Source organism: Camelina sativa, chromosome 15 (assembly GCF_030686135.1).
Source record: "Camelina sativa cultivar CO46 ecotype springtype chromosome 15, ASM3068613v1".
Taxonomy (NCBI): Eukaryota; Viridiplantae; Streptophyta; class Magnoliopsida; order Brassicales; family Brassicaceae; genus Camelina; species Camelina sativa.
Window position 1 is genome coordinate 1,123,513 of NC_141894.1, and position 21,166 is coordinate 1,144,678.

The 21,166-nt window shown below is 32.8% G+C and overlaps 3 protein-coding genes and 2 pseudogenes across 4 annotated transcripts; 2 read left to right on the top strand and 3 right to left on the bottom strand.

Moving 5' to 3' along the window:
- Window positions 1–1,066: 1,066 nt before the first annotated feature.
- On the bottom strand, window positions 1,067–3,576 carry LOC104744457 (S-sulfo-L-cysteine synthase (O-acetyl-L-serine-dependent), chloroplastic). The gene is made up of 10 exons (XM_010465515.3): window positions 3,122–3,576; window positions 2,894–3,003; window positions 2,739–2,796; window positions 2,380–2,643; window positions 2,105–2,294; window positions 1,972–2,021; window positions 1,823–1,882; window positions 1,657–1,737; window positions 1,396–1,571; window positions 1,067–1,306 (listed from the first exon to the last, which is right to left on the bottom strand). Exons 1-9 carry the CDS (start codon window positions 3,446–3,448, stop codon window positions 1,485–1,487), a joined length of 1,227 nt encoding a protein of 408 aa, XP_010463817.1. The 5' UTR covers window positions 3,449–3,576; the 3' UTR covers window positions 1,067–1,306; window positions 1,396–1,484.
- A 328-nt stretch (window positions 3,577–3,904) lies between these two features.
- Window positions 3,905–7,194, top strand: LOC104744460 (putative inactive beta-glucosidase 25). The gene is made up of 13 exons (XM_087489364.1): window positions 3,905–4,231; window positions 4,635–4,704; window positions 4,798–4,853; window positions 4,956–5,031; window positions 5,121–5,198; window positions 5,295–5,382; window positions 5,477–5,732; window positions 5,816–5,937; window positions 6,021–6,238; window positions 6,326–6,360; window positions 6,448–6,550; window positions 6,633–6,741; window positions 6,833–7,194. Exons 1-13 carry the CDS (start codon window positions 4,070–4,072, stop codon window positions 7,047–7,049), a joined length of 1,590 nt encoding a protein of 529 aa, XP_087345490.1. The 5' UTR covers window positions 3,905–4,069; the 3' UTR covers window positions 7,050–7,194.
- Window positions 7,128–9,071, bottom strand: LOC104744459 (uncharacterized; annotated as a pseudogene). The gene has a single exon (XR_015582701.1). The product of XR_015582701.1 is annotated as an uncharacterized LOC104744459 (transcript).
- Window positions 9,072–11,544, bottom strand: LOC104744458 (putative arabinosyltransferase ARAD1). The gene is made up of 3 exons (XM_010465517.3): window positions 10,442–11,544; window positions 9,961–10,251; window positions 9,072–9,716 (listed from the first exon to the last, which is right to left on the bottom strand). The coding sequence occupies exons 1-3, from the start codon at window positions 11,120–11,122 to the stop codon at window positions 9,204–9,206; spliced, it is 1,485 nt and encodes a 494-aa protein (XP_010463819.1). The 5' UTR covers window positions 11,123–11,544; the 3' UTR covers window positions 9,072–9,203.
- Window positions 11,545–14,241: 2,697 nt separating this feature from the next.
- On the top strand, window positions 14,242–15,891 carry LOC147926184 (F-box protein At1g11270-like; annotated as a pseudogene).
- The last annotated feature ends 5,275 nt before the right edge of the window (window positions 15,892–21,166 follow it).

Genomic DNA, 21,166 nt, shown 5'->3' on the forward strand with positions numbered 1-21,166 from the left:
TAGCTAGTACTTTTCAAACCACCTGAGGAATGCGACGTTGCGTGACATGTGAGGATTAAAACCATCTCATGCCAATCTCAAGTCAAAGTGTCAAACATGCCGAGTTACCCCCTTCAAACTCGCGTGTACTAATTGTTCCAGATACAATCTTGAAAGAAAACAAAACTACGCACCGTTTTACTCAGAATAAATATGCACTGCATGCTGTTTCTACGATTTTGGTTTTTTTTTTTTGATAATACGGGTAACAAAGGTGTGGGGACCTGCAAAGACGCCACGTTATACAGACACGGAGATAATAAGAAACACGTGTTTACATTTCGATCCAGTATCTTCCATGTGTAGTAGTCTTGTCCCCTTCGAAGAGATAGTGTCTCACTTTCCCAAATATAGAAAATAAATATTCTTTGTCCTCTTTGAGAAACATAGAGCTCTCTTTTTTTTCCCACCAATTCTTTTGACTACTTTTAGTCGACTTGAGAAATGGACCTCAACTTAAGATGTGATTGGACCATCATCAGCCCACAAGTAGACCTCATACTAATTTATTTGTTAACTTGTAAGAACTAGTATACTTTTTGTTACTCCCTCTGTTTCAAAATATAAGTTGTTTTGCTTGAATGCACATTTATTCAGATAATTTTTGTTTTTTGTAATCTCTAAAAAATTCATAATTTTGTCTCACCATTTAATTAAAAAAAGAAAGAAAATGGTTTAAAAAGAAAATAAAAAATGAAAGAAAATATGAAGAATCACACGTCCAAATTTAAGGCTACTTTTACAAAATTATATTAGAGCCAAAATTTACAAAATCAATTTTAACTAAGTAATTTATTGTCCTGGTAAAACGTGATTCTTGGAAACTTTCAATAGTAAAGCTTTTAATTTGCTTTTTGTCTTGGTTGTTGGAAAACAACCTATATTTTGGAACAAAAAAAAATCTCCAAAACAACTTACATTTTTAAACAGAGGGAGTATTATCGAAGGCAAAAGTTTTGAATTCTACTCTTTTTCAACACCATATAGGCACTTACTTGCTCACCGATCGATTTCGTAGCACGGTGAGTTTCTTCAATCTTGGAGATCTCGATTCAAATCAGTTTTAGGGTTTAGATGAGTACATTTCTATGTATTCCACCATACACTTCTCACTTCTGTGACATATGAGTAAGAAGAAGAAGAATAAGGCAACAATGTCTCTAATTTTATATACATTCACAAAATCTTTGAAAAAACTGTTTGGTCACGAGACATGTTTATCTCTCAATTTACGTGCGAGCTCTAACCTCACGGCATTCTCCAAAACCTGTAAAGGTGTTGGCTTGTAAGATTACCGCAGCAAGAAGTTGAACTTTAGAGTCAAGAAGAAGAGAACAAAAAAACTTTGATTTTTACCTCTCTTTTCGATATTGCAGAGAGAGGTTTGTTGTTTTCAATCTCCCAAAGAACCAAACTTGAGGGGGGGATTTTTCTAATTGCTGCTACTAATATCTCATCTCTTGGATCTCTTTGTGGATAGAACTAAACAGAGCTGTTGTGATATACCGCTCGCCATGGCTCGGAAACAGAACCTGTTTTTTTCACGAAGTCTATTAAACGCTAAAAAGAACCACTAACTGTGAATTAACTAGAAAATAAAATCTTGTGTTTCCTCACCGTGATAAGTTTTCCAGCATTCTCTGCTCTTTTAGCCAAGCTTATTGCTGCTACTGCAGCGGCTCCAGATGAAATCCCAACCTATATAGATTCCGTAAAAGTATAAACACAATGTTATGTATAGGAAAAACGCAAGAACACAAGAAGAGGTTGTTTGTATATATACCAGCAACCCTTCCTCTAAAGCTAGTCTCCTGGCCATCTCAATCGCTTCCCCGTTGCTAACCTATTGTTTCTTGACATGATCTTTAGTTACATTGTTTCAATAGATGTATCGTTTAAATTGTTAGATTACGATGTGCAAGTATTGCTTACCTTAAACACTTCATCAAGTAATTTAACATCCAAGATTCCTGGCAAGTAACCTGAAAAAAATCGTTTAGTAGAGAGTTTTGTAAGAAAAAACCAATTTAAAAAAGTATTGATTTTTGAAGAGATGGCTCCTTACCAGGATTGTCTCCAGAGATGACACTTCTTTCGGATGGTTCAACACCAACTACCTTAATATCCTTGTTCATCATCTTTAAGAAACTTCCAGTGCCTGTTACTGTACCACCAGTTCCAATCCCGGCAACGAAAATATCGACATTACCCATTGTATCTTCCCAGATTTCTGGTCCTGTAGTTTCAAAGTGGATCTTACCAAACAAAAACATCTTATTAAGTTAGGCCACACAACCTAAATCTCAAACAAAAGAGTAAAAAGCCTGGTAAGTTCTTTACCTTTGTATTTGCTGGATTGTCGAATTGCTGAAACATATATGCGTTCTTCGTCTTAAGAGCAATCTCTTTGGCTTTATCCACTGCTCCTTTGAGACCCTTCTCTGGATTCGTGAGCACAATCTCTGCTCCCAGTGCACGTAAAAGCATCCTTCTTTCAACATTTATAGAAGCTGGCATTGTCACTATAAGCTTGTAACCTTTAGCTGCAGCCACAAAAGCAATCCCGAGACCAGTGTTTCCGGTTGTTGGCTCTACTAACACAGTCTGCTTTGATGATACTATCCAATTAGCAAATCTACAATCTTGCAACACAGAACACTTAAAATAACAAAAAAAAAAAACAAGAAGTGTGTAATCACCTTCCTTGGACTTATAGCTCCGCTGTCTTCTGCCTCGTTGATCATGCTCAGACCAATCCTGCAGTTCAGGAGTCAAGTATAAAAGTCAAACTTTAATCTAAGAATGTTTCGATACACAAGATTGAATATAGAGAGGACGAAGAATCAATTCTGACCTATCCTTGACGCTTCTACAAGGCTCCATTGATTCAAGCTTTGCAGCAACGTCAGCTAAACATCCATCAGTGACTCTATTGAGATACACCATTGGTGTGCTTCCAATCAACTACACAAACCAAACAAAATCGAATCCTAAAGTATAAAACTTTTATCACAAAATCTAATCTTTTTTCATAAGAACTCATTAGCTTAGTAAAAAAATTTGAATCCTTTTTTGAACTTACTTGAGTGACATCTTCAGCAATGTTGACTGTTTCTGACTCGTCAATGTCTGATGACTCTTTGATTTCATCTTCAGCTACAACAGTAGTAACAGGCGGAGGTGGAGGAGGTTTACGTTTGGTTTTGGATTTCGATTTCGTCCCGGTTGAGGATTTCTCGGAGATAGCGCCGACGACGAAGGAAGACACCGGAGTTCTGACCGAGAAAGATTCATGGTTAAAGGTAAAGTGTGAGGGTTTCGAAGGGCTGAAACGGTGTAGTTTTGAGTTTACAATACAGAACGGATTCTGAGGAAGAAGAAGACGGAACGAAGGAGACGAGAGTGTCATTGTTTCGTCGCCGGCGAGGTTTAAGGGATTAGGTTTCTGTTGTGTATTATTATTTTTTTATCAATAGAAAAAAAATAGATAAAGAAGGTGACGAATCGGATAAAAGATCCAATTATTTTTATTGAGATAAATATTTGTTTTTAAAGATAAAGAATGACCAATATATTTAATTCTTAATCTTATGTCGGTCCAAATAACTGTGATAAATAGTTAAAACAAGCATCTGTAAATGCCAAAAACATACAATTTTTTTACATTGTAAAATAATCCATTTAAAAGGTAAATAAACTCTCTTTTTCAAATAAAATTACTCAATTACCTTAAAGGTAAATAAACCCTTTTATTACTGGAACCTTAACGTTGTTTCATCTACCCAAAATCAAATTAGCTTAATAAGACGAGGCTAAGATATGGAAAATTAAATGTTAAATATCTAAGATAATATTTTTTTTTTGTAGTCATTTAATATGTCATGTCGCTCACACCTTGCTTTAAATCTTCGTCTCGAAGTATCGATGAAACAAAAAAAATAATCTTGTTAAAAATTCTTGTCTGTGATCTCTCTCACGAGAGACTATAAATAATGGAACACGAGGAGCACGTTAAGCATTTAAAATTACTATGGCATTCAAAGCTATTCTCTTTCTGGGTTCACTTCTCGCCGCCGTGATTGCTTCTCCGATCACCGTCAATGGTGGATCAGTGTGCCCTCAGAGTTCCACGTTTGGTCGAGGTAGCTTTCCCGATGGTTTCTTGTTCGGTGCTGCCACTTCTGCTTTCCAGGTATCTCTAATTTTGGATTTCTTACAAGTCATAACGTTGCTCTCTCTTGTGATTGAATTGTTCACAGTTCTAGTAGCTTCGTAAGTACGATTAACAAAGTTTAAAAATCCCAAATCCTGTTTATAAGTAATCAAATTTGGTATCTTTAAGACTTTGGTGAAAGGGGAAAACTTGAAAGTTTTATCCTTTATCTATTTTAAAGGCAGTTACTTGTCATGAATTGTCGTCTAAGGTTTAAGAAACTGAAGCTGTATTGACCACATTGGTCAATTTCAAGTCTCTTGCTTTAATGATTTAGGCATAAAGATTGTTTCTTTGTCAAGGGTTTATAGTCAGTCAGTACTCTTGATGCTTCAGTTTCATGATTCTGACCAAACTTTTGTTTCTAATTTTGCTTGTATAGCATGAAGGTGCACCAGAAGAAGGAGGTCGAGGTTCAAGTATTTGGGACTCGTTTACTCTTAAACATTCAGGTCTTTTTTCCTCTTCTTCTAACTAGTCAGAAGATTATCAAATTGAGTCACTTGTTATGATTATCAAATAGTTATGTTATTTAAAATATGCAGACAGGAGCAATAACCTTGATGGCAGGCTGGGAGTTGATTTCTATCATCATTATAAGGTATATGATCTACGAGCAGTCCCTTCTCCCTGAAGATGAGCTTAAGTGTGTAACTTAGCAAAGCTTTATCTAATCTTATTTACCTTTTTGATAATGCTGCAGGAAGATGTTCAACTATTGAAAAAGCTGAACATGGATGCCTTTAGGTTCTCTATTTCTTGGTCAAGGATTTTTCCCCGTAAGACAAAATTAATTTCTTTGGTTAATGATTCTCTTGCAATTTGTTGCACTTCTCTAATAACTTTGTTGCTTCTTGAAAACTATCAGATGGGAAAAAGGACAAGGGAGTGAATGAAGCTGGAGTTAAATTCTACAATAATCTTATCAACGAGCTCATTGCAAATGGTTACTATACCTTCTGTCACGTTATCATTTCATATCAAATTTCCTTTTTCCCTCACTGACGTTGCTTAACATCGCACTCTTGATTGAGTTTTGCAGGTGTAAAGCCTATGGTTACATTGTTTCAATGGGATGTACCTCAGGCTCTCGAAGATGAATATGGTGGTTTCTTGAGCGACCATATTTTGTAAGTCTTTTAAGCCAAGCACTGATCTGTTTCATATTAGTTCTGTTTCCCATCTTTTTGCAGTCACTTAATATCTTCTGAAACTTGTATGTAGGGAGGACTTCCGGGAATTTGCGAAGTTTGCCTTCAACGAATATGGTGACAGAGTGAAGCATTGGGTTACTATAAACGAGCCTTATGAATTTAGTCGTGGTGGATATGAGACTGGAGAGAAAGCACCAGGAAGATGTTCTAAATATGTCAATGAGAAGTGTGTTGCTGGCAAGTCTGGACATGAAGTTTACACCGTTAGTCACAATCTTCTGTTGGCTCATGCCGAAGCTGTAGAAGAATTCAGGAAATGTGGAAAGGTATAATCTTTAGAACCTATATATATTATATGCGTTTGAATTTAATTTTGGTTGATCTAACCTATGGATTTCAATATAAATAGTGCAAAGGTGGGAAGATTGGAATTGTTCAAAGTCCAATGTGGTTTGAACCTTATGATAAGAAATCCAGCTCAAATGCTCCAGAGGAGATAGTGAAGAGAGCAATGGACTTCACTCTAGGCTGGTGAGTAGTCTTCAAGAAATATTGTTTAAGCACTCTTGTTAGCTTAGCGTTATGAGTGTGGATTCTTGCTATTTTGCTTGCAGGCATATGGAACCAATAACACATGGAGACTACCCTCAGACCATGAAAGATATTGTTGGTGCTCGATTACCATCGTTTACGCCTGAGCAGAAGGAGAAACTGAAGGGTTCTTACGATTTTGTTGGTATCAATTACTTCACTTCTGCGTTTGTTGCTCATGTGGACAATGTTGATCCAGAGAAACAGAGTTGGGAAGCTGATTCTCGCTTGCAGTTACATTGTATGTTCTAACTTCTAACCATTACAGTTTGCTTATTTCTGTGATAATACTTATCTTCCTCTCTAATCTTTTTTCGATTACTTGCAGCAAGTAACTCAGATGGGTTCAAGATTGGTTCTCAGGTATGGATATTATCATTGCCACAATATTTATCTTTATTTTAAACGATTTGAGCTTTTCCTAAGTCTCTTTCTTATGTAATGCTTCAGCCGGCAAGTGCAAAGTATCCAGTTTGCGCAGACGGGCTAAGAAAAGTTTTGAAATACATCAAAGAGAACTATAATGACCCAGAAATCATAGTCACTGGAAACGGTAAGTCATTGGCCTTGTTACTCTCTGCTTAAAATCTCACTCAGACTTCCTAAGCAAGAAAAAAAGTTCATTGCATTTGCAGGGTATAAGGAGACGCTTGAGGAGAAAGATGTACTTCCTGATGCACTCAGTGATAGTAACAGGAAGTATTATCATATGAGACATCTCATGGCTTTACTCGGAGCAGTCTGGTGAGTTACATTTCACGGTTCCAAAAAGACTCTGTTTCTAACTCTCTAGTTGGAGGATTTGGTGATATAACTTTTTTTTGCGTTTATGCAGCGAGGACAAGGTTAATGTTAAAGGTTACTTTGTGTGGTCACTTGTGGATGGACTAGAGTGGGAAGACGGATACAAGACGAGGTCTGGACTGTACTATGTAGACTATGGACACAATTTGGGACGGCATGAGAAACAATCTGCCAAGTGGCTCTCCAAACTCCTTGAGAAAGTCACGATTGAGTCAAAGATCGAGTCGGAATCAAGGAAAGAGTTATGAATGATAGGAGAATAAGTAACCTTTAAGCCCAACGATCTATGTAGTTTATATATATAAATAATAAAGAAGGAACTTGTGTTTCGTAATGATCAAGTCACCCGTTTAGTAACATGGCTGAGTAATAAACATTTGACATTTTAAGTCATCCATTTCTACTATAAATTTTTTGACAGTTGGAACTGAAACTAGATTCATTACATTTCTATATATCTGATAGATTGATGAGAGTAACTCCATTCTGATCAATGGAGTTACCTCAGAATTTGAAAACTTTCTTCTTCTTCCCATCCTTATCATGCATTTTCCTCTTCCTACTGTTGTGCTGCACGTGCTCCACGACCATGTCACTCAAGTCCACTGGCTTATTGCGCAGTTTCTCCTCTTCTCTTGCCTCCTCATACTTGGCAGGTAAAACATTTTCCATAGCATCCAGCAGCTCTTCTGGCTGTAAACTGATATCCACTCTGTCTGTCTTCTGTCCTCTCAGCAAATCAACCCTTTTGGCTCCCGTCTTGTCTTGAGTACCAGTAGTCTTAATAACGTACGTGTGTGAGGTTCCCAACACTGTTCCAGGAGCAACACTCTCACCCTTTTCTTCCAGAACCTGGTACAGAGGCCTATCGGGTTCCTTTCTCTGATCCTTACGAAGTTCAATTGCATCCGGTGTCTCAATACCAGAAGGAGTGCTCGACAATGTATCAACAGATTCGGTGCCGTCTGCTAGTTCCTCTTCATCCATCTCCTCTTCTTCCTCCTCCTCTTCCTCTAGATCACCCCAGTGCTTGCTCTTATCAATAGGCTCCTCCTCCTCATAGTTAGGTTGATCTTCTTGATTGACACCAAAGACATCTCCATACAATGGACGCCCAGATTCATCAACAGGAGGTTTTCCCCAGCCACCAGTATGAGAACCAAAGCTAGCTCCAAGTGGAATAGGGGCATTCAAACCAGGAATTTTCAGATGTGGGTAAGAAGGGGGAGGACCATATCTCTGCATATAAATTAGCCAAGGGGGAGGGGCGCCTTCAGGCATACCAAGAGCTTCTTTTAAATCATGTGATAAAAGCCCCCCTGCTTCATCTCCCTCATCAGTTTAACGTCCTCAAATTCTTTCCCTTCAAAATAAAAATCGCCTAAAGCTGACAGCTTAGGCTTTGTTTGGTATTTGAAAAATGCATCATGGAGGACCTGGTAGTCAATGTCCATTTTTCCCATCTTTGGTTGCATTCGCTCCCTTTGCTTTTGCTTCAACTTCTTTTTACCATCAATGTCGTAAGCCTGTCTAATTTTCTCGATTCCGGTTGCAGCGATGAAATCAGCAAGATGAAATGGTTTCTTCTCAATACCACGCTTTCCCTGCAAATATTTCCTCTTCTGGGACCAATTTCTTGGAACAGCAACTGTATTCCGACAAGACTTCAACAACACCAACAACTTTGGATCTGCTGAAGTAGCGTCCCACACCTCAACCACATCAGGCCTAGCGGAAACTTGCTTCAGCTCAGCAATCTTCATCCTCCCTTGAAGCTTTTTCTTCTTATTAGAGATGCCTCCTTTCTCTCTCAGGTGGTTATCCTGCTCTTCCTCGTCTGAGTTAACCTTCTTCTTTACATCCTCTTTCTCCTCAGACTCAGATACAACGGTTTCCCGGAAGTTGAACTTCTCAAAGATCTCCTTAAACTCATCGTTAAAACCATCTTCAAATTCAGCCTTCTCTGCAACATACTCTATCACAATATCCTCAGAAACCTGTTGCTCCTTGGAATCAGAAGCACCAGAAACGTCTTTTTCATCTACATCGGCCTGAGATGCTTTATTGTTCTTCTTCTGCTTCCTCCTGCGAGATTTCTTCGAGGAAACGATGGTGTTGCCGTTGGTAACAACGCTATTCTCGTGTGCGACGGTTGAATCGGCGGTCATATTGGGGCGAAGTATCAAGAAACGGTGATGCGAAAGAGAGAGAGAATGCGGATTATAATGTTACAACTTATGATCTCTTATATATACAGAGATTTCCTAAACTGAGATAATGTAAATGTAAATTATATGTTTAGATAAATGTAAATTATATGTTTAGATAAATGTAAATTATATGTTTAGATAAATGTAAATATTCCTAAACTGTATATATTCTATGTAAATCTCAGGAAAACCCTAAAAAGGCCTTTTAAACCTTTGAAACCTATGAACCTTCATCTTCACCAAAGGGGCTTTCCTCGCAACAGCTTTCCAAATCATCTGAACTGCATCATCTCCGTTGTTATCCTTGGACGGGAAACGGAAAACAAAATACTTCTCAACTTCCTTCAAACGTTTCCACATCTTATTATACTCTTCTCTACCAATGCTCCTCACAAGACCCATCAGAAACCCTTTCTTTAAAGCGTCGGATGATCGGACAAAGAGACAGAACTCGTTGTAGTTGAGAACATCCTCGTATGGTAACTCAATGTCGTCGCTGATAATCACGGGAACACAGTGACTAGCTATGGCGTCGAAGAGGCGGTTGGACGACGGAGTATCCCCTGCGATGTTGAGACAGAACTTGGACGATCTCATTCCATCTCCGGCTTTGGTTATGCCGTGATTTCGTACGTTACCGAAAGAGAAGTGGACGCCTTTTTCTTCTTTTAGAAGGTAGTATAGCTCTTGCCTCACGAATCCACCCTACATGATTGTGTGTCAATCGTATAAACATTCCAAATTTAACATTTATTTAACAAAAATTTCTACAAAAGTTAACATTTATTTTGAGTTTTGCAACAAAACTAAATCAAACTAAGTAACTCAAGTTACTGTAGTACAGTCTTAGCTAGAATTATGGGAACTTAGCTAGAATTTTAAACTCCATATATATTAATAAGATAATGAGCTAACGTGTAACATAAGCAAGCAAAGTAGTACTACTCACAGCTTTGCGGTAGATGGCTCCTTGGAAGTAGAGCAAGATCGGACGGCCATCAAATCCCGACGTGTCATTAACGTACGATGGAACAAGGTGTTTGTATGGAGCCACAATGTCTTTGTCAACATTGGCGACACGTGGCGAGTATCTACCAAAGTCAGCGACCACAAACATCGCCGGATATAGCTTATGCCTTGCGGTCGACATGCTATTGGGATGGTGCGCCATTATCACATGATCCTTCCCTCCTGAGATCTTCCACTCTTTTTGAGACGTTACGTATCTCACCAAATTGTCCTATCAATAAATTAAGATCCAAGCCAAGTTATTATCTGAAAGATTATTATAACACTTACGTTACATGTTAGAAATGCGTATTATACTAGAATCTTTGCAATATAGTATATTTTCAACGTTTAAGCAATCAGTATTCAGCACAAAAATGTTAAGAATTAAACTTATAAGGAAATATTTGGATTTTGATTACCTGTAACTCTCTGTCTTGGCTCTTCTTCTGCTTTTGGTTAACCTTAGAGAATCGGTTATAGCTCAATGAAGAGAAGAAGGGCACGAACACTACATCAGCTTCGCTCGAGTTCTTCACACGTACCGCGGCACGAGAGCTTCTAGAATCTTCTGGGAGCTCAGAGAACAAAAGATCTAATGTTAGCCAATACTCAACACTGTGCTGCAAGTTAAGACCACCTGGATGGTGAGGAACGTTGACTCTGATATCAGGCCAAACGACGTCATTGTTTCTCTCTGGCTTCCAACCTAATAACCCAAAGTGAAACTCTGGACTCATATCATACATGTAGACTTTCAATGGCGTCGGAGAAGGAGAAACCTTATTCTCGATGCATTGGAGGGTTTTGGCTCTGTTTTCGTTGATGAATGACTCTGTTTTTGTCGCTCCTCTGTTTTCATTTTTGTGTTCCTCTGTTTCCGCACCTTCTCTGTTTTGAGGAGAACTGTTTGAGTTCTTGATGATGATGAGAGGTGCATCAGTGGGTTCTGATACTGAGATGTAGTCGAGAACTCGGTTAGGGTTTGTGGAAGAAAAGATTAAGAACCAAGATGCGACGGTGAGGATCGATATAAGCAAGAAAATTATAGATTTACGAGTGATGATTACTGCGAGAAAACGTGAGTTTGATCTCTCAACCATCTCTGAGAAACTAAGAGAAGAGATTGGAGAGAAGGAATCATATATATCAAGAATCTGAATTTACGATGAACAGATTCATAGAAGAAGAAGAAGAAGAAAGATCGTGTAAGATTCAGGAGATATTTTCTGTAACTAGGTTTTAGGGATTAGGAGAATTTCCCCGAGAAAGTGACGAAGTTGAGACTTATGAGAGTGATAAGAAAATTGTGAGGGGGTAGATGAGAAACGATGAAAACGCCCAAAGAGAGAAGAAGAAGAAACAACACAACAACACGCTCTTTTACTCTTCTTCTCTCTCTCTCTCTATCTCGCTTGTGAAGGAAGAAACTGAGTCGTCGTCGTTGATCTTTAGACGCGGGGCGATAAAGAAACGATCTTAGAATTTGTTATACCCAAAAGATTTATTTTTATCATTACCCCAAAAAAAAAAAAAAGTTTTATTTTTATTGTCATAATAACCATTCCAAGAATAAAGTGGTAAAATATGTATCAATATTACTGATCTTGTGTGAAAAATTAGATAGTTAATGGCTTAATGGTAGTCAGAAAATGGTCAAAACGTTATGATGATTGTTTAAATGGAATTTATCAAATTTTGACTCAAGATAAGAGTTTAATAAATATTGTAAAGTAAAACAATTTATATTATTGGGCCACGAAATTTATAGCATTTTTTAGGTGAATATTAAAGACACATATAGTGTAATCGTTTTCTTAACTATTTTATAGCTTTTTTAGTAGTATAAAAAAAATTCTTAAGTGACTTCCTGGTTATTCATATAGATAACGTAACGTCTGTACTTTACTTATGAATAATTAATCCCTTGTATAATTGTTGATACTTCAATTAATTAACATAAAAAATACATTTATATGAAAAGTCCATATAATTATGTAAACTAAATGTGCAAATCACATCGTCGGTTGGTCTGTCAACGTTTACGTGGGATGAAACCTGACAACTCATTGAATTTAATTTTTAACAATGTTGCGTGTGTGTGACCTAATCAAATCCCATAAGCACAAGTTTTTGAGAACCGACGTTGTGAAATTCTCAAGCACTTCCAAAGTAAAAACAGATCTGATTATTGATGAGTTGCCACGTCTTTTATATGGCCCACAATATAGCAAAGCCCAAAATCATTACATTACTTTGGGCCAACAGCAAAAACTCCTGTAACCTCCTTTCAAAATTATGACTTTTTCCTAGTCTTCTTTTGTAAATTCCAAACTAATGAGTTGGGCGAGAGTGAGAGGTTTGTAGGCTAAAAGCTAATAATAATTTTTTTTTTTTTTAAGTCTGAATCAGACTTGCTGATCATTCAATGTGATCATATTAGTTGTTTAAGTTTATTAGGTTATCATAAAATAAAAACCCTAGAGAAAGACAGAAAGTCCAACACATGAGCGAGGAAAGGAAACTTTTAATGTTATTGTAAAATTCACTTATCATCATCAATAGTCACGATTTCATAATGTTGTGTGTGTACGTAGTGTTAGTATACACGCATTAGTCACCATTTCCATCACAAATCACTTTTTCTACACAGTGGTAACTAAAATCACTTTGCATAGCTATAAATTAAACCCACTTGAAAGGAGAAATTTTATCACAAAAAAACTAAAAAAGATTTTGACGGACTAAATTGCTGTCATCGTCGCACAAATTAGTTCAATTCAGAAAGATCAGGTGACGAAAGCATTGGTCAAAGAAGAAGCATCACCGATATTCTTTCCTACTGATGCACAAAATCGATCAGGCTCACAATGCGGTTTCCTTAGTATAGGGTCATACTTTGCTGATCACTGATAATAACTTGGCGACAATCCAAGAGATTCGTGCTTTGAACCCGAATGTCCACATTGTCGGGGTCACCATTGATTTCACTCGTCAAGAGTTTGCCGAACAGAGCATTGCATTCACAGCGGATCAATGTGATCATATTGTTTAATTTGTTATCATACAAAAAAACCTAGAGAAAGTCCAACACATGAGAAGAAAAGGAAACTTAATATTATTGAAAATTTATTAAGCAAATTATAAGAAAAGTAAAAGGAAAAAGAAAGTAGAACAAAACAAAAAAAAGAAGTAGAAGATCTGCCGTTGCTCCAACCATCCGGCGGATCCTGACCGTTTGATCTAATATTACATGGATTTTGTTTTTGGGCAAAACAAATATTTTATTTTTAACACATGGAATCTTTCTCTCTGACTTAACAAAGAGCTTGATCAGTAATTGAATTTTTTTTTTCCTTTCAACCTAACTCATGTTATTAATTAATGTGGTACAAGGAAATATCTTATTATATAAAGTTTGTTATAATATCTTACTATATAAGGGAATATTCTTAAAGAAAAAAATCAAAATAATGTAAAAAAGATATTTTCTAAAATCATCATGAATTTCTAATAAGAAATCAAATTTAATTAAACAATATAACCAAAATCTAAAAATACTACAACATAATTAAATTTAAATATTAAAAAGATAGAATAAACAAAAATATTGATAGTTAGTAGATTTCCTTTTTACAATAGGTTTAGAACTTTTACTTTTTAATGTTTTAGTAAATTTAGAATTGACAAATGTCAACATTTTATCAATCTTATTAATGATTAACTTTGATATCAAACTTTATATAATAAGATATATTAATACATAATTAATCCTATCAACTTATGATACATGTATCATGTTCTGAAATCTATAATTACAACAATTATGACTTATGGTATATATATTGTTTTTTTGTAGATTTACAACGACATGTGTCGTAGAATCACAATTTAATAATTAGATTTCATAAATAACATTCCAGAGAAAAATACACCTAAGATCATATCTATATAACACTTCACACATATATATATATATATATCTACAATTTAATACTTAGATTTGATATAAATACATACATATTTATATATACACTTCACATAATATGCATTCTCTTTAAGAAATATATATGTATATGTATAACTTTACTATAAACAATTTCTTACTTAAAAACTATTTGAATAATTGACAGATCTCAAATCTATAGAATAAATATTATAAACTAAAAATAGTCACACTATCATTATAAACCTAATTAAAAATAATTAACATAATCTCTTTTAGAGATTTAGTTCTATTCAAGGCTTTATAGATAGGAGATACATAAATATATGTTTTCATATATAAATGTGTAGGCTTCAGATCATGAGGGAAAATATCATAAACAAGAAAAAAAAGATAACAACTAGTCATCAACTCGAAACAATATAAACGAAGCACATAATCGAAACACCAGTCACGAAATGGAACTGCACCATGACGTAGTCGAACATATTCTAGAGAAACTTCCAGTGAAATCATTGCTCAGATTCAAACTTGTGTCAGTACTTGTGTCAGTATAATCGAATCTAAATATTTCAAGAAGAAAAATTTGATCTATCGGCAATCACAAGATCCTGATATCCTTATCATCAATCCCTTTGAATTAATTGTTGATCATAATACTATTATTACCAGGGAAAACGTAATAAGGATACTTAAAATGAGTTCATCCGATTTGATCAAACTTCCTATTCTTTTCCCCCCGTGTAAAAAGACTCTTCTTGAGAACGACCCGCCTTTTCCTATTTACACATATTCAGTATCTGGAAGTTGTGACGGTATGTTTTGCTATTACAATCACGACAATTGTATTTATGTGGTCAATCCAGTTACTAGATGGTTTCGAAATGTTCCTCAAGCGAGATATCAAGCAGTTGTTCTCGACACGTTAAATAGAGAAAGATGGAATTATATGACTGACCATGCCCATTTGTGTAGTCTAGGATTTGGGAAAGACAAATTCACAGACACATACAAGCTAGTTTGGCTGTATAATTCATTTGAGATAAGCCTTGAAAACACTACAACCTGTGAAGTTTTTGATTTTAGCACAAACACTTGGAAGTATGTTACCGCTGCTCCTTGTCGTATTCTTAATTACCATATTCCAGTATACTTAGATGGATCGCTTCACTGGTTCACTGATGAGTCTATTGGGGAAACAAGAATCTTATCATTTAATTTTCATACAGAAACTTTTCATATAGTCTTAAAAACTCCGTTTCCTGAAGCACCTTCGTCATATTCTAAGAATATTTTTATGTGTAACCTGAATGATCGGCTATGCGTATCGCAAAAAGAGTGGCTAAGACAAGAGATATGGTCATTAAACAATTCAGACATGATCTGGGAAAAAATCTATTCATTGGATCTAGATCCTAAATTGTTCAGCCATTTTCCTCCAATGGCTCTCACGCCATATGCTATTATATGCGCCATTCCTGTTGCGGTTTTGAAGAAGAGGAATTCACTAGTTCTTTTTGATATAATGACACGTGCGGGGGATAGCAAGTTTACCATATATGATCCTGAATTGAGATCTTATGATGCATGTTCCCACAGTAAGTGCTACGCTGGACATTATTCAACTGCGGTACCCTTTACTCCAAGCTTGATCTCAATAGTAGAAGAATGACTATTTTAATACCAGTTTTAATTTTAGTTTGATGCTTTTGGGCTGGGCCAACAAAAAAAAAAAAAGAGATTCTGTGAGTCTATATGGTCAACAGATCAAGTGATTGTAACTTTGATAGTACTTTTGTTAGCCGTGTGGTTGGTTTGCTGATTACATACATTTTAATCACTGCCTAATTTATTTACTGTTAAAATTATGTAGTGACTAGTTTTGGGTTCGTCCTATAAAAGAGAACTTCATGGATTCTATACAAATCTTTTTTTAACATACATAATCTAAATAATCCTATGATAGTCAAGAAACAGAGAAATAATTATCAGCATAATGAGAATAAACATACATTAACTATAATAGTCATATATATAAAAGTAGAGTTTCAGTCTCTCCTTATTGCTCCACTTGGCAATGCAATTTTAACAAAAAAAAAATTATATTAAAACACAAATTTAAAACAATTAATTTTCACATTTAACTCACATAATATAAAACTGAAATCTTTATAGCTTCTCCCTATAAATTATACATTAACTTTATTTCTCCACTAAGTTGTATTAATCAATTGTATTAAAACAAAACAATAAATTAGAATTGTAACTCTCATTTTTCTAAATATAATTTTTCATCATTTCTCTTCCTATAAATACTCATTATCTTATTCTCTTAGTCTATCACTCATTCATTCTCTCATCTTCTTCCACTACTCTCAAATCTCTTTTTTGTTTTGTTTTGTTTTGTATTTTTTTTTGTTATTGTTGTTGTATGGGTTATAAAAAATCAAATCAAATATCATTGTAAAAGCTTAGTTTTAGAGTTTGTATGATATGTATATCTTATATATTTATTTTAATCTTTTAAAATGTTTATCTCCATTTTCTATTTTATATTAACATCTTATAAGTCATTATTTTCATACTTCAATATTCACCACACAATAAGATCATAAAGTTGAAATGATCCATATGTAATTATCTATTATGTCTCTGGTTATCTCACACATTCATGTATCATTTTAAATAATTTATAAAGATCAATATAATATTTAAAGATCAATATAATTATCCATTTATCCATTTATAAAGACTATTTTGTTTTGTGATCCAATTGTTAAATCTGCAGATATCAATATAATATATATATATTTTTTATGATTTGAGGTTTTTGAAAACAAAAATAACATAATTAAACAATTGGTTTTTTTGTGTCTTTAATCAAAATTAAAAATGATCCAAAAAACAAAACATATTCAACTAGAACTTAAATATAAAAATAAAATATAATTTTAAAAATATCATTTCACTAAATTCTCTAAAGATGAAACCATTAGTATGAAATCTAGCATTATAAATTAAATTGATGAGTAAAAACCAAAAAAAAATATAAGTTATCCTTGGGATTTTAAAAATTATTGAGATTGAAGAATTCATATAATTTTATAAGAAAACTAATTTAGTTTGTCACTTAAAAAGTAATATTTTTTATTTTGAAATATTATGTGTAAGTGTTGAGTTTATATCAACAAACAACCAAATCATGTGAATTTTGATTCAGCCACTTGGTATTCCTTTTATTTTAGGTTATAAAAAATTAAAATATTTATTTATAATTAAAGACATGTAACTACATTTAACTCAAATGTAACTCCTATCCAATAATTGTACATTAATTCATTCCTCCTACTAACTTATTATCTTTCAAGAGAAATTATTTTTGGTTAAATTTTAAAAATTTTTATTTATTTTGGTTGGCTAAACTTATATTCATATTTTGGTTGGCTAAATTAATATATTTCTCATGTAAAATTATTGTTTATAATATATTTCTCATTTCAAAGTTTAAAACAATATCATATATATAAAAGTAGAGTTTTAGTCTCTCCTTATTGGTCCACTTGGCAATGCAATTTTAACAAAAAAAATTTATATTAAAACACAAATTTAAAAACACTTAATTTTCACATTTAACTCATATAATATAAAACTAAAATCTTTATAGCTTCTCCCTATAAATTATGCATTAACTTTATTTCTCCACTAAGTTGAATTAATCAATTGTATTAAAACAAAACAATAAATTAGAATTGTAACTCTCATTTTTCTAAATATAATTTTTCATCATTTCTCTTCCTATAAATACTCATTATCTTATTCTCTTAGTCTATCACTCTTTCATTCTCTCATCTTCTTCCACTACTCTTAAATCTCTTTTTTGTTTTGTTTTGTTTTGTTATTGTTATTGTATGGGTTATAAAAAATCAAATCAAATATCATTGTAAAAGCTTAGTTTTAGAGTTTGTATGATATGTATATCTTATATATTTATTTTAATCTTTTAAAATGTTTATCTCCATTTTCTATTTTATATTAACATCTTATAAGTCATTATTTTCATACTTCCTTAGAATATTCACCACACAATAAGATCATAAAGTTGAAATAATCCATATGTAATTATCTATTATGTCTCTGGTTATCTCACATATTCATGTATCATTTTTAATAATTTATAGAGTTTCAGTCTCTCCTTATTGGTCCACTTGGCAATGCAATTTTAACAAAAAAAAAATTATATTAAAACACAAATTTAAAAACAATTAATTTCACATTTAACTCACATAATATAAAACTGAAATCTTTATAGCTTCTCCCTATAAAGTAAAATACTTAGGTTCACCCCTAGGGGTGAACTTTTCCATTCACCCCCTCTTCTCTCAGCCAATCAGAATCTTCCATCTAATATTTTATTTAAAAAATAAATCAAAACTAAATTAAAAAGCAAACTAAATAAGGAAACAAATTCTGCATACTTTTAATTAAGGAAAGATAAATATTGGCTTGGTTTAGATTTTTAAAATTAGAATAAAATTATTTATTGGTTTGGGTTTACAAATGAAGTGGTTAGAGTTTAGATTTTACAATTCAAACGTAATTATATGTCGGTTTGGATTTACAAATGAGCTGGTTAGGGTTTAGATTTTACAATTATAACGAAATTATATGTCGGTTTGGGTTCACAAATGAGATGGTTAGGGTTTAGATTTTACAAGTAGAACAAAATTATATGTCGGTTTGGGTTCACAAATGAGATGTTAGGGTTTAGATTTCACAATTCAAACGAACTTATATGTCGGTTTGGGTTCACAAATGAGATGGTTAGGGTTTAGATTTTACAAGTAGAACAAAATTATATGTCGGTTTGGGTTCACAAATGAGATGTTAGGGTTTAGATTTCACAATTCAAACGAAATTATATGTCGGTTTGGGTTCACAAATGAGATGGTTAGAGTTTAGATTTTACAAGTAGAACGAAATTATATATCGGTTTGGGTTCACAAATGAGATGGTTAGGGTTTAGATTTTATATATGTCGGTTTGGGTTTATTAAAGAGCGGTTTAAGATTTTTAATTTTATAATAATATATACAGATTTTATTTTCTTATTTTATAAGGGGGTGAGTGGAGAGGTTCACCCCTAGGGGTGAACCCAAGTATTGTTCCCCTATAAATTATGTATTAACTTTATTTCTCTACTAAGTTGAATTAATCAATTGTATTAAAACAAAACAATAAATTAGAATTGTAACTCTCATTTTTCTAAATGTAATTTTTCATCATTTCTCTTCCTATAAATACTCATTATCTTATTCTCTTAGTCTATCACTCTTTCATTCTCTCATCTTTTTCCACTACTCTCAAATCTCTTTTTTGTTTTGTTTTGTTTTGTTTTGTTTTGTATTTTTTTTGTTATTGTTGTTGTATGGGTTATAAAAAAATCAAATCAAATATCATTGTAAAAGCTTAGTTTTAGAGTTTGTATGATATGTATATCTTATATATTTATTTTAATCTTTAAAAATGTTTATCACCATTTTCTATTTTATATTAACACTTATAAGTCATTATTTTCATACTTCCTTACAATATTCACCACACAATAAGATCATAAAGTTGAAATGATCCATATGTAATTATTTATTATGTCTCTGGTTATCTCACATATTCATGTATCATTTTTAATAATTTATAAAGATCAATATAATATTTAAAGATCAATATAATTATCCATTTATCCATTTATAAAGACTATTTTGTTTTGTGATCCAATTGATAAATCTGCAGAGATCAATATAATATATATATATATATATATTTTTTTTTTATGATTTGAGGTTTTTGAAAACAAAAAGAACATAATTAAACAATTAGTTTTTTGTGTCTTTAATCAAAATAAAAAATGATCCAAAAAACAAATCATATTCAACTGGAACTTAAATATAAAAATAAAATATAATTTTAAAAATATCATTTCACTAAATTCTCTAAAGATGAAACCATTAGTATGAAATCTAGCACTATAAAATTAAATTGATGAATAAAAACCAAAAAAAATATAAGTTATCCTTGGGATTTTTAAAATTATTGAGATTGAAGAATTCATATAACTTTATAAGAAAATTAATTTAGTTTGTCACTTAAAAAGTAATATTTTATTTTGAATTATTATGTGTAAGTGTTGAGTTTATATCAACAAACAACCAAATCATGTGAATTTTGATTCAGCCACTTGGTATTACTTTTATTTTAGGTTATAAAAAATTAAAATATTTATTTATAATTAAAGACATGTAACTCCATTTAACTCAAATGTAACTTCTATCCAATAATTGTACATTAATTCATTCCTCCTACTAACTTATTATCTTTCAAGAGAAATTATTTTTGGTTAAATTTTAATATTTTTTAATTATTTTGGTTGGCTAAACTTATATTCATATTTTGGTTGGCTAAATTAATATATTTCTCACGTAAAATTATTGTTTATAATATATTTCTCATTTCAAAGTTTAAAGCAATATATCATATATATAAAAGTAAGGCTTTGGTCTCTCCTTATTGGTTGATTTTTATTTAATGTTTTCTATTTTTTTTTTTTTTTTGCTTTCTAATTGCTTTAAACAATATTTAAGACCCAATAAACCCAAAACATTTAACTCACACATTAAAATAAAATTATAACTGAAAATAAAATAAATTATGCATTAATCACTTTAAAGGCATAAGAGGTCAAAAATAACTTCTATCCAATAATTCCACACATTCCTCCCACAAATAATATATATATATATATATGTTGAATATTATATTTAAATATCAAAGAATTTTTTAGTTAGCTAAACTTATAGTCACATATATACAATATATATACATAAGAATCTATATTACTTATTAACACCATAATTCGACCCATTATTTGCTTAACTCAAAATTGGTTTCAAAGCCAACTAAAGAAAAACATAAACGATCTTATTGATATTAGACCAAAACATGGACATACAAACATAATCACTTACACGGAAAATAATTACTTTTAAAAAATAACTTATTATTGCAACATCAACGTATGAAGGGTTTACATAAGCAGTTAATCAGAAATCTAAAATACAATAAATATATTGGGAACAATATCAGTCAATGATAAGATTGGATCTTCAAAAGCAAGAAACAACATCCTCATAATTCATAAAAAATAAAC

Excerpts from the sequence above, each read along its gene's own strand:
- LOC104744457 (XM_010465515.3), bottom strand. The coding sequence starts at position 3,448 with ATGACACTCTCGTCTCCTTCGTTCCGTCTTCTTCTTCCTCAGAATCCG. Across the intron at positions 2,295-2,379 it reads ACAATCCAGCAAATACAAAG|ATCCACTTTGAAACTACAGG; the intron begins GTAAAGAACTTA and ends TTGTTTGGTAAG. Across the intron at positions 1,572-1,656 it reads ATGCTGGAAAACTTATCACG|GTTCTGTTTCCGAGCCATGG; the intron begins GTGAGGAAACAC and ends TGAAAAAAACAG.
- LOC104744460 (XM_087489364.1), top strand. The coding sequence starts at position 4,070 with ATGGCATTCAAAGCTATTCTCTTTCTGGGTTCACTTCTCGCCGCCGTG. Across the intron at positions 5,733-5,815 it reads AATTCAGGAAATGTGGAAAG|TGCAAAGGTGGGAAGATTGG; the intron begins GTATAATCTTTA and ends CAATATAAATAG. Across the intron at positions 6,361-6,447 it reads GGTTCAAGATTGGTTCTCAG|CCGGCAAGTGCAAAGTATCC; the intron begins GTATGGATATTA and ends GTAATGCTTCAG.
- LOC104744458 (XM_010465517.3), bottom strand. The coding sequence starts at position 11,122 with ATGGTTGAGAGATCAAACTCACGTTTTCTCGCAGTAATCATCACTCGT. Across the intron at positions 10,252-10,441 it reads GCCAAGACAGAGAGTTACAG|GACAATTTGGTGAGATACGT; the intron begins GTAATCAAAATC and ends ATTTATTGATAG. Across the intron at positions 9,717-9,960 it reads GAGCCATCTACCGCAAAGCT|GGTGGATTCGTGAGGCAAGA; the intron begins GTGAGTAGTACT and ends ACAATCATGTAG.